Genomic DNA, 12,297 nt, shown 5'->3' on the forward strand with positions numbered 1-12,297 from the left:
AAGAATAAAACCGACTTATGCCCTGCCTCTTATTCAGGTCTCCTAAAAGCCCCCTCCATGTGTCTTCTCCCATTCAGCTTGCAGGTTGTTTGGCCTCATTAATGATTCTGCTGGTCATATTAGCAACTGGATTCCTCTTTGAATCATTGCCCCAGGTGTGTATAATGTGGACTTGGGTGAAGTTTTTTTCATGTGTAGAGATTTTGCTATTTTATTTGTTTATGTTTTTATGGCTATATTAGGGTTATTTACTGTAACCCTCACAGGATGGCATGAGAAAGGGCCAAGGCTAGGACCAAGATCCTGCTCTGTAACCTACTGACAGCTGCCTGCAGGAACTGGGGAAAGCCATCTTAACTTCTCTGAGTCTCAGTTTCCTTATCTGCAGCGTCAGAGTTTGGACTGGCTGATCTTGAACGTCCCTTCTCTCTTTGACCTTCTATGACCTTATACTTTCATAAAAAAATCTGAGGTGGCCTATACTCATAAGATAGTTACATGATGATACATTTAATCTAGTAGAGATCAGAAACCATATAGAGTAGAGACGATCATAATGTAGAAAGACCATAGGTGAAATAATTCCTTGAGTACCAAGTTTAATTCTGAACCTCTTGGCCACCATGCAGGTTTGCTATTAGGATATCAGACTGATTTCCGGCCGGGTGTGGTGGTTCACACCTGCAATTGGCATTTTGAGAGACCGAGGCGGGCGGATCACCTGCAGTTAGGAGTTCAAGACCATCCTGGCCAATATGGTGAAACCCTGTCTCTACTAGAAATACAAAAATTAACTGAGTGTGGTGGCATGTGCTTGTTGTCTCAGCTACTCTACTCAGAAGGCTGAGGCAGGAGAATTGTTTGAACCTGGGAGGCAGAGGTTGCAGTGAGCCAAGATTGCACTACTGCCGGGCGCGGTGGCTCAAGCCTGTAATCCCAGCACTTTGGGAGGCCGAGACGGGTGGATCACGAGGTCAGGAGATCGAGACCATCCTGGCTAACACGGTGAAACCCCGTCTCTACTAAAAAATAGAAAAAACTAGCCGGGTGAGGTGGCGGGCGCCTGTAGTCCCAGCTACTTGGGAGGCTGAGGCAGGAGAATGGCGTGAACCCAGGAGGCGGAGCTTGCAGTGAGCTGAGATCCAGCCACTGCACTCCAGCCTGGGCCACTGAGGGAGACTCCGTCTCAAAAAAAAAAAAAAAAAAAAAAAAAGATTGCACTACTGCACTCCAGCCTGGGTGACAGAACAAGACTTCATCTCAAAAAAAAGAAAAAAGACTGATTTTCCAAGGCCCCTTTTAGCTAACCAGGTCCTGAAAATCCAAGTGTCCATGGCTTCAAAGCTGCCATCAGTGCCATATAGGAAGTGAGTAGGGAGAAGACATGGGGAGGACAGCAGGAGGACAGTGAGGAACCAGCAAAGGGTACTCTGTGGACACAAGAGGAGAGGCATGGGGGATGTGCTCTGTTTCAGGCTGTGCTGTCCGCCATTGTGATTGTCAACCTGAAGGGAATGTTTATGCAGTTCTCAGATCTCCCCTTTTTCTGGAGAACCAGCAAAATAGAGCTGGTAAGTAACAAAGGTGATGGCTATGTTAATATGTCATAGAGCAAATATGATTATGCTAAGAAAAATGTGAGAAAGATAAGTTAATGCAGTTGTTATGTGCAGTATCCAGTTAGGCAAGGTAAAAGTAGCATGTGTGTGTGCACAGTTAGTTGCGTGTTTGCCTCTTGTGGGATGTTTAACATGGTTCTTCATCAAGCTTTCTGTCTTTTGCTTAGACCATCTGGCTTACCACTTTTGTGTCCTCCTTGTTCCTGGGATTGGACTATGGTTTGATCACTGCTGTGATCATTGCTCTGCTGACTGTGATTTACAGAACACAGAGGTGAGTGCCCAGATTTGAATGGGTGTGAGTATCCCGGCAGAGATTACAATGTTGACTTTGAGTGTAGACCAAAGTTTAAGATGGTAAAAGTGGAGCCCTTTGATGATTTCTAGTTAGTATGAGAGGGAGTTATAACACTCATGTAGACTAAATGAACAAAATGCCAATTAAAAAATTCCATATACTTTTGCCAAATGCTCTACTGTGTCACAATTTATGCTCCCATCAATGGTTATGTTAAAAGAGCCTAATTTCCATCATTGTTTCTGCCATTCCCGGTCTAGTGCTATGCAGGTTTATTTACCCTCTTGCAGTTTGTTTTGGCACCAGGTACTGACATGGGTTTCAATGACATGAAGCAAACTCTGACACCAAGTTATCATTTGCAGTCCTTCCATTGTCCTTTCCTCCACCCTGAACCACTATCCCTGTTATCTCTTCTCCCTAGTAGGAAGCTGAGCCCACTAGGGAAAGTATAAAATAACTTTTGAAAAAATATGGTTGGGCACAGTGGCTCACGCCTGTAATCCCAGCACTTTCGGAGGCCAAGGCAGGCAGAACATTTGAGGTCAGGAGTTCAAAACCAGCCTGACAAACATGGTAAAACCCCATCTCCACTAAAAATACAAAAAAAATTAGCCAGGTGTGGTGGCGTGCACCTGAAATCCCAGCTACTTGGGAGGCTGAGGCAGGAGAATTGCTTGAACCCAGGAGGTGGAGGTTGCAGTGAGCCGAGATTAAGACACTGCACTCCAGCCTGGGCAACAGAGCAAGACTCCATCTAAAAATATATATATATATTTATGGGCTGGGCGTGGTAGCTCACACCTGTAATCCCAATTCCAGCACTTTGGAAGTCTGAGGTGGGAGGATCACTTGAAGCCAAGACCAGCCTGGGCAACATAGCAAAACTCTGTCTCTATCAAAAAAACAAAAACAAAAACAAAAACTTTTTATGATAAATCACCATAAAGGTGAAAAGGAAACATTGTCATAGAAATAGCCTGGACTGGCCAGGTGCAGTGGCTTTTGCCTTGAATCCCAGCACTTTGGGAGGCTGAGGCGGGCAGATCCTGAGGCCAGCAGTTCGAGACCAGCCTGGCCAACATGGTGAAACCCCGTCTCTACTAAAAATACAAAAAATTAGCTGAGTGTGGGGGCATGCACCTGTAATCTCAGCTACTCAGGAGGCTGAGGCAGGAGAATCGCTTGAATCCGGAAGGCGGAGGTTGCAGTGAGTCGAGTTCGTGCCATTGCACTCCATCCTGGGCAACAAGAGCAAAACTCCATCTCAAAAAAAGTTTAAAAATAAAATAGAAATAGCCTGGACTTTAGTCAGGTCCTGGCAGTACCTCTGTAAGCTCTGTGATTTTGCATACCTCTCAGAGCCTGTTTCTGCATCTATAAAATGGGACTAATACTTTCTACCTCATATAGTTACAATAAGGTTTAAATGACAAGGCCTACAAACAGCCAGCACAGTGCCTGAAAAGTGCCACACACTCTCCCAATGCCAGTGCCCTTCCCGCTTTCACACAGGGAAATGAAAATGAAGCTAGTGTGTTTTGCCTGTGGTTGCAAATCACATGAAATCTTCAAGTTGTGACTGCGGTGTGTTGAAAGGGCACTTTATGAGGATGTTGACCCCTTATCTGCAGGATGTCAGGATGCTCCCTACCCTCAAGGGTGGGAAATGAGCTCTTTCATCATCACAAATGACATAACAGAAAAATGTTAAGAATATGTGGGATTCTAAACTCAAGATAAGAATTTAACTACTTTTAATAACAAGTTCCAATACTGTTGCCCATATTTATCTAAAAGAAGTGTTTCCCATTTTTATAAAGAACATTATTAGTATATATAAGAGTTCTTTATCTCAGAACTTTGGTGAACATTATGGTTTTAAAATATCTGTAACTTTTGGCCAAGTGTGGTGTCTCACTCCTGTAATCCCAGGACTTTGGGAGGCTGAGGCAGGCAGATCAGTTGAGGTCAGGAGTTCGAGACCAGCTTGGGCAACATGATGAACCCTCATCTCTACTAAAATTACAAAAGTCAGCCAGGCGTGGTGGCGGGCACTGCAGTTTGGGCTGGGCACAGTGGCTCACACCTATAATCCAAGCACTTTGGGAGACTGAGGCAGGTGGATCATTTGAAGTCAGGTGTTCAAAACCAGCCTGGCCAACATGGTGAAACCCCGTCTCTACTAAAAATACAAAAAAAGTAGCTAGGTGTGTTGGCGCACACCTGTAATCCCAGCTACTGAGGAGGCTGAGGCAGGAGAATAGCTTAAACCTGAGAGACTGAGGTTGCAGTGAGCCAAGATCACACCACTACACTCCAGCCTGGATGAAAGAGTAAGAGCCCATCTCAAAAAAAACTAAAAAAACTCCAGTTTGGGCAATCTGGTAAAACCCCATCCATACCAAAAGTACAAAATATTAACCAGGCATGGTGGTGCACACTGTGGTCCCAGCTACTTGGAGGGCTGAGGTGGAAGGCTCACTTGAGCCTGGGGGGCAGAGGTTGCAGTGGCAGGTGTACTGGGGAGGTGTACTGCCACCATGCCCAGCTAATTTTTTGTAATTTTTGTAGAGATGGGGTTCCACCATCTTGGCCAGGCTGGTCTTGAACTCCTGACCTCGTGATCCACCTGCCTCAGCCTCCCAAAGTGCTGGGATTAGAGGCGTGAGCCACCGCTCCTGGCCTCAATCAGCATTTCATAATCCATCTTCAAAAAATTAGAATATAGGCCAAACACAGTGGCTCATCTCATGCCCCTAATCCCAGCAATTTGGGAGGCCAAGGCAGGAGGATTGCTTGGGGCCAGGAGTTTGAGACCCGCCTGGACAACATAATGAGACCCTGCCTCTACCAAAAAAAAAAATTATTTTTTATGTTATTATTTTTAGAGACAGAGTTTTACTTTGCCACATGGGCTGCAGTGCAGTCGCACGGTCACAGCTCACTGCGACCTTGAATTCCTGGGCTCAAGGGATCCTCCCATCTCAGCCTCCCATGATGGGCACACACCATCACACCTGGCTAATTTTTAAATTTTTTGTAGAGATGGGGTCTCACCATCATGCTGAGGCTAGTCTTGAACTCCTGGGTTCAAGTGTTCCTCCCACCTCAGCCTCCCAAAGTGCTGGGATTACAGGTGTCAGACTTTGCACCCAACCTACAAAATTTTTTTTTTAATTTGCGAGTTTGTAGCGGTGCACACCTATAGTCCCAGCTACTCAGGAGGCTGAGGCACAAGGATCACTGGAGCCTAGGAGTTCAAGGCTACAGTGAGCCATGATCAGGCCACTGCATTCCAGCGTGGGCCACAGAACAAGATCCCATCTCTAAAAAAGAAATAAGCAAATAATAAAACAAAAGTAAATTTTTAAAGCTTAGAATACACAGTTATGAGTGCCTCAACAGGTGTAAGCAAGGTACAGTGTGATAAGCATAAGAAATGCCAAATAAAACCCCATGGGATTTCATTAAAAGAGACTTTCTTGCTCTTGGTGTCATTAGGGAAGTAGTGAGGACTTGGCCTTCACTGGGAGCAATAGTATTGCAGAAATGGTGTGCCAGGGCACTGCAGATCATCAGGAAGGCCTGTTCATCTTCTACATTTGAAATCCTCATCCTTTGAGGCCCAGTCAGGGACCTCAACTTCCCCTGGGTACCCACAGCAATGCTCTGATCCTTCCCCAGCACCTTGCATGTGTCCATCTCAGCTAGTTGTGTACTTGTGATCCATGTGCCTATCCCCTGCTCTGCCTCCCCTGCGGCACTGGATTGCAACACATGGACGGCACTTTGAGTCTCTTAGAGGTTTTCTCATAATCGCAAACTCAGCTGAGAGCCTTGGCTCCTTATCTACAGTATCAGTCCTCAGAACCATATTTGTCCACAGATATCACTAGACTGTGAGCGTCTTGTCTGTAAAAGTGATGTTCCTGGAGTCTAGTACCAGGCACATCATTTGTGTTCTCTGAATGCTTATGGAGGGAATCTATACAGCAAAACAGCTAACACTTGTGTGGTATATTCTAATTTACAAAGTACTTTGACATTCATGCTAAGAAGCACCAGGACATAGTAGCAAAACTGTGGAATGTCAAATCAAAGACCTTGAGCCATATTCTGGCTCTGCCAAGCTTTCTCACCTTGAACAACTCACCTAATCCCACTGAGCCTCAATTGCTCATTTACATGACGGCAGGATTGTTAATAATGTTAACTATTATTATAATATTAATTATTAATAGTTCCCAGTAGCATTGTTCAAAGGATAGAATAACAGGTGTTCAAGATGTATCTGTCGTTATTACAGTGTCTAATTTGAGCCAGATGGTCCTACAAAGAGTTAGGAATTAGGAGTGGGCACAGTGGCTCATGCCTGTCTGTAATCCTGACCCTTTGGGAGGCCGAGGTGGGTAGATGACTTGAGGTCAGGAGTTCGAGACCAGCCTGGCCAACATGATGAAACCCCGTCTCTATTAAAAATACAAAAATTAGCCAGGCGTGGTGGCGCACACCTGTAATCCCAACTACTTGGTAGGCTGAGTCAGGAGAATTACTTGAACCCGGGAGGCAGAGGTTGCAGTGAGCCAAGATTGCACCACTGCACTCCAGTCTGGGCAACAGAGTAAGACTCTGCCTCAAAAAAAAAAAAAAAAAAAAAAAATAGGACTCTCAAAAAATAATATTTAAAATCCATTCAGACTAAATTAAGAAAACTTCTATGCTAATTTGAGATTTTCATTTTCTCCCCACGCCCTCAATTGACTACTCCCCTACCATGAGTCAGTGATTCTTGCTAATAACAAACAAAAATTCCCTCTCCTACTTTAGAGTTAGAGCAGAAAGACAGTTCTGTCTACTGAGTGGCATGAGGAGAACTTGTGTTACATATATCCCTGGCATAACTTGAACTCTGCGATATTCAGAGTTGCCTCCACCTCTAAATGCCTGAGTCTTTTGTCCTGACCAGATCATATTTGTGGTATGTTGTTGCAGGGAGGGGAGGTATAGGGTGTGTGATATGCATTGTGTATGTGGTGTGAGGTATACGTGATGTGTGTGTGTGTGATGTTATATGTGAGGTGTATGTGATACGTGTATAAGTGCATGATATGTATGTATGTGTATTGTGTGTGTGTATGCATGTGTGTGGTGTGTATTGTGTCTCGCATGAAGGTTGTATATGCAGGTGTGTGTGTGTATGTATGTGGGATGAAGGTTGTATATGCAGGTGTGTATGTGTGTATGTATGTGGGGGGGTGTGTGTGTGGTAAGAGGGGTATATGGTGTGTGTATTGTGTATGGTATTGTGTGACATGTAGTGTGGGGGGTATGTATGCATGTGTGTGCATGTATGTGTATTGCCTGTGTAGTGTGTGCATGTGTGTGGTGTGTACACATGTATGTGTGTGGTGTGTGTATTATATATTGCATGTGTGGTGTGTATGCATGTGTGTGTATATGTATGTAGGGGTGTGTGTGGTGTGAGGTATATAGTATGTGTGTATTGTGTATGGTATTGTGTGTGCCATGTAGTATGTGTGTGTTTTGTATGCATGTGTGGATGTGTATGCATGGTATATGGTGTGATTGTGTATATTGTGTATGTCTGGTGTGTGTGTATTGTGTGTCTTTGTGGTGTGTATGCATTATGTGTAAGTATTTGTATTGTGCATGTGTGTGGGGTGTGTATGCATTGTGTGTATGATGTGTGTGGTGTACATGCATTATGTATAGATGTGTGTATTGTGTATGTATGGTATGTGGGGTGTGTATACATTGTGTGTGTATTGTGTATGTGTGTGGTATGAGGTGCATGTGGTATGTGTGTATTGCACATGTGTGGTATGTATATGCATGGTGTGTATGCATGTGGGGTGTGTGCATTGTGTAGTATATCTGTGGTGTGTATGATGTGTATATGTGTAATATATTGTGTGTATATTGTGTGTGATATGAGGTATGTATGTATGGTGTGTGTACATTGTATGTGTGTGTATGCATGTGGGAGGTATTGTGTATTATACATGTGGTATGTATGCATGTGTGTATATATATGTGTAGTATATCATGTAATTGTGTATTCTGTATGTGTGGTGTGTGTTTATTGTGTGTATATATGTGTGTGGTATGTATGCATTGTAAGTGTGTGTATTGTGTATGTGTGTGGTGTGTGAGGTAGGTATTGGGATGCATATGTGTAGTATGAGATGTACATGGTGTGTGCATATCATGTGTGGTATGTATGTGTGTGTGTGGCATGTGATGTGTATGTGGTGTGATGTGTGTGGGGTGTGTTAGGCTTGGAATGGCACTGGGGACATAATATGTAAGGATCAAGCATTCCCAAATGCACTAGCAAACCCCAACCTGACGCAAACATACACAACCTCCTGTTGAAATCACACGCTGTGCCTCAACACAATGGTATTTAACACTCTCTGTCTTCAGTCCGAGCTACAAAGTCCTTGGACAGCTTCCTGAAACTGATGTGTATATTGATATAGACGCATATGAGGAGGTAGGACCTTTTTCTATCATTTAAAAAGGTTGTAAGCATGTGATGTGCTTGGCTAAGTACCATTTTTACCCAGGACAAAAAGTAGGGGTAAGGTGGGAGACATAGTGGTCAAAGTGAAAAGTCTGAGCTTTGATCTACTGTATGGATTCAATTTTATAATTTATACTATGCATTAACTACTCAATTTCCAATATTTATTTTTCCTCATTTTTTAATGGGAATAAGTATATATTGTGGAAATTAAAGTATATATTTATACAGTATTGAAACTGAAAGGATGGTTTGTGTGTGCATGGTTTTTTTCTGATGAATGTAAACCAGTGGTAAAATAATTTTAACCATGTAAAATGTAGGTGGTGGGGCTGTGGAATTCTCCCACTTCATTTTAATGGTTAAAATTATGGCTTCAGACTTCCTTGATTTTGAATGTTCTTTTCTTCTGTGGAATCTCAAAGATTTTTACAAAATATTTTAAAACTAGTTTTGTCTGTCTGTCTGTCTTGTCTTATGCTTGGGAAGAAATTCTCAGACTCACGCTAAGGTAGTAGAAAATGAGGAAACAAAATTCACTCTAAGGTAAAGGTGTTAGAATTGCTATTTTTTTCCTCAATCCAAAGAATTATATGCAGGATTACTTGTTTCCAGCCTGCCTCCCAGAGTTCCACGAGGGTTCTTGATAAAATATTCACTCAGTTTCACTTGTGTCCATTTAGGATCCTTCCTGTGTCTGTGAATCAAACCAGTGTAAACCTCTGTTCACTTTATTTGCCTGCCTCTCACAGTCTGGGCAGCAGCCTTCCATCTCCTATCCATTTTCTTTTCTGTTTTTGAGTATTTTTCAGTTTCTTCTTTGTGTTTAATGGTAAAAATAAAACAAAGACTGACTTTTAAAACAAATGGAAAGATGCGCATGTTTAAAAGGTCTCTGTCAGTTCTGTTCAGAGCATGAGTAGATAAGAGTGACTTCTTTTTTTATCTTTGTGTGTGTGTGTGTGTGCGCGCGCTAGAGTGACACTATTTTAGCTAAGCCCTGAAAAGGAGACCTTAGCAACTTCTGCATTCATTTTCTATTTGGAGTGGGGAGGCTATGCAGTTTTCATTCTGAAATATTTCCATGTGTTAAATTCAGCAATATTTTACTCTTCAGGTGAAAGAAATTCCTGGAATAAAAATATTTCAAATAAATGCACCAATTTACTATGCAAATAGTGACTTGTATAGCAATGCATTAAAACGAAAGGTGAGTCATGAGAAATTGATTATTTCTGAGGGTGGGATTTGTGGGTTGACAGGGATATAAGGATCACTAGAATACCCTTGTATATACTATTTCATTTTCACTTTGTTTCTCCCTTTTATTGTAGTAAAAGATACATAACATAAAATACACTATTTTAAGCATTTTCAAAATATACAGTCCAGTGGGTGGCATTAAGTACATAAACATTGTGCAGCCATCACCATTGTTCATTCTCTCTTATCATATATATATATATATAACTTTCCCAAAAAAATTTAAGAAAAAGTGAGAAAATAAGTTTAGGTTTCTTACTCCTGGGATCATATAGATTCCTATGGTCATATTTAGAACTCAACCCTACACCACCCAGTATATAGGAAAACCTCCCTATCAACCCACAGAGTGTCTTAAATATAACAACCTAACAGATCTGAGCCTGATAAAGACTGCTCTAAAAATTATCTTTAATACTTTAGCTTCTGGTTGTCTTGAATAAAGACTGAGAATAAGAAAGGCTACTAATGCCTCTGAGGGAAAAGCAGTGCAAGGGTTGGGGTGATAACCTGACACAGAAAGCAGTTAAATGGGGAGATTTGAAAGGGAGTGGCATTGGGGTGGGTCTCTGAGCGCTATGAAGTGATTTTGCTTATGTTGCTCTTCTGTAAAGACTGGAGTGAACCCAGCAGTCATCATGGGAGCAAGGAGAAAGGCCATGCGGAAGTATGCTAAGGAAGTCGGAAATGCAAATATGGCCAACGCGACTGTTGTCAAAGCGGTGAGTGGTCTTTTCATTGAAATATTCCCTTCTGTCTTGTTCTTCAGTGACCTCCATCTTTACTCATGACTGAAGTTTAAACACAGTATGAAGTTACTAAAAGAGGAAGGTTTAGAAACCACCTAAGTATCCTCTATATTTTATAGGCACCTGATAAGGTCAGTTATGAGGATGTTTCTGAAAAAAATAAGGAAACATCATTTGAAAAAATAAAAATTAGGCAGTACTTTAACAGATTTTACCATTAGCACTTTGTCGTAGATTGATTTAGCTGATAGTTTAAAAAGCTCAAAGGCTGGCTTTTGCTGTTCAGGCATGCTAATGTGTGAGCCGTCGTACTAAAGTTAATGGAACTATTTTAGAAGTTAGCGGCAAATGGATAGATAACTGAGGAGAGTGGATTTTGTTGGACAAGAAAAAAAAGAGGAGGAGAAGGAAAAAGAGAAAATAAATTGAGTTAAAATGGAAAGTTATACATACATCCTTTTTTTGTTCAGTTACAAGGCTGGAATATGACAAATATTTTACAAGGGGTCTGGTAGAGTCAGTAGCTTAAGAATACAAGGGTAGATTTTCCATTATAAATCTTTCTCACAACCAGAAATGTGAGTTGTTCATAGAATTCTGATTTGGTTTAATTTTTGACACAGGATGCAGAAGTAGATGGAGAAGATGCTACCAAGCGGGAAGAAGAGGATGGTGAAGTAAAATATCCCCCAATAGTGATCAAAAGCACATTTCCTGAGGAAATGCAAAGATTTATGCCCCCAGGGGATAACATCCACACTGTCATTTTGGATTTCACTCAAGTCAATTTTATTGATTCTGTTGGAGTGAAAACTCTGGCAGGGGTAAGCATCCTCTTGAATGAGTCATTTAACACCTCTATGTCCAATGTCATACTATCAGCAAAATCAGGGAGGTGGACTAGGCTTTCTTCTCAACTCTTAAAATTCTCTTCTGTTGCCGTTTATCACCTTTTGATTATGGAAAATTTCAAAAATATATAGAAGTAAAGATTTTAGTATATTGAACCCCCATGAACTATCACTCAGCTTCAACAATTATCAACTTATGGTCAATCTGGTTTCCTTTATAGCTGATATCCACTTTCTCTTCTTTTATTTTGAAACACATCCCAGTCATAACATCATCTGTAAATATTTTAATATCTATTGCTACAAGAATATTCATTTTAGAAAACATTGCTGTAATATGCTGGGCTACTCAGGAGGCTGAAGCAGGAGGATTGCTGAGCTCAGGAGTTCAAGACCAGCATGAGTAAAATAGTGAGATGCTGTCTCTTAAAAAAAATTGTTATAGTTTTAAAATTATAATATTTTTAAGTTAATATAATAGTTTTATTATACTTAAGTAAAATTTAACAGTATTTTTGCTACCCCTTATTATCACTGCCCACATAAAAAGCAAAAGAAATACAAAATTATTTTTAATTGATTAGCTCAAAATACATCATTATTGAAGCAAAGCAGCTCAAGTGAATGAATTAGAGTGTCTTCTATCACTGAAAAACAATGGTAAAAAGAGACTTTCATCTGGCACAGAGTAAAGAGAAACTAAACTTTATTTCAACATTATTACAGATTGTAAAAGAATATGGAGACGTTGGTATATATGTATACTTAGCAGGATGCAGTGGTGAGTATACCTCTAAGATGGGGTGAAGCTTAATATTTCAGTTTTGTTTCTCTTATTTAAACAATTGCACTTGGAAATGTCCTGAATTTTAATTATTTTATAAAAATGAAAATTATTCCTCTGAAAAATCACTCTAAAGCCAGCTTTGAAATTAGCCACATGGAGGCATTCATATTACAAGTTACT

At 41.1% G+C, this 12,297-nt stretch overlaps 1 protein-coding gene across 2 annotated transcripts in view; it reads left to right on the forward strand.

The window, feature by feature from the left end:
- Positions 1-12,297, forward strand: part of SLC26A5 (solute carrier family 26 member 5) — a 71,703-nt gene that overhangs the window by 53,130 nt on the left and 6,276 nt on the right. For both annotated transcript variants that reach the window (XM_050782758.1, XM_050782759.1), the window contains exons 13-20: positions 78-155; positions 1,476-1,571; positions 1,787-1,893; positions 8,368-8,437; positions 9,585-9,677; positions 10,345-10,452; positions 11,103-11,303; positions 12,057-12,111. In XM_050782758.1, coding sequence (XP_050638715.1) covers positions 78-155; positions 1,476-1,571; positions 1,787-1,893; positions 8,368-8,437; positions 9,585-9,677; positions 10,345-10,452; positions 11,103-11,303; positions 12,057-12,111 — 808 coding nt within the window. The remainder of the gene's footprint in view (positions 1-77; positions 156-1,475; positions 1,572-1,786; positions 1,894-8,367; positions 8,438-9,584; positions 9,678-10,344; positions 10,453-11,102; positions 11,304-12,056; positions 12,112-12,297) is intronic.

Source organism: Macaca thibetana, chromosome 3 (genome assembly GCF_024542745.1).
Source record: "Macaca thibetana thibetana isolate TM-01 chromosome 3, ASM2454274v1, whole genome shotgun sequence".
NCBI lineage: Eukaryota > Metazoa > Chordata > Mammalia > Primates > Cercopithecidae > Macaca > Macaca thibetana.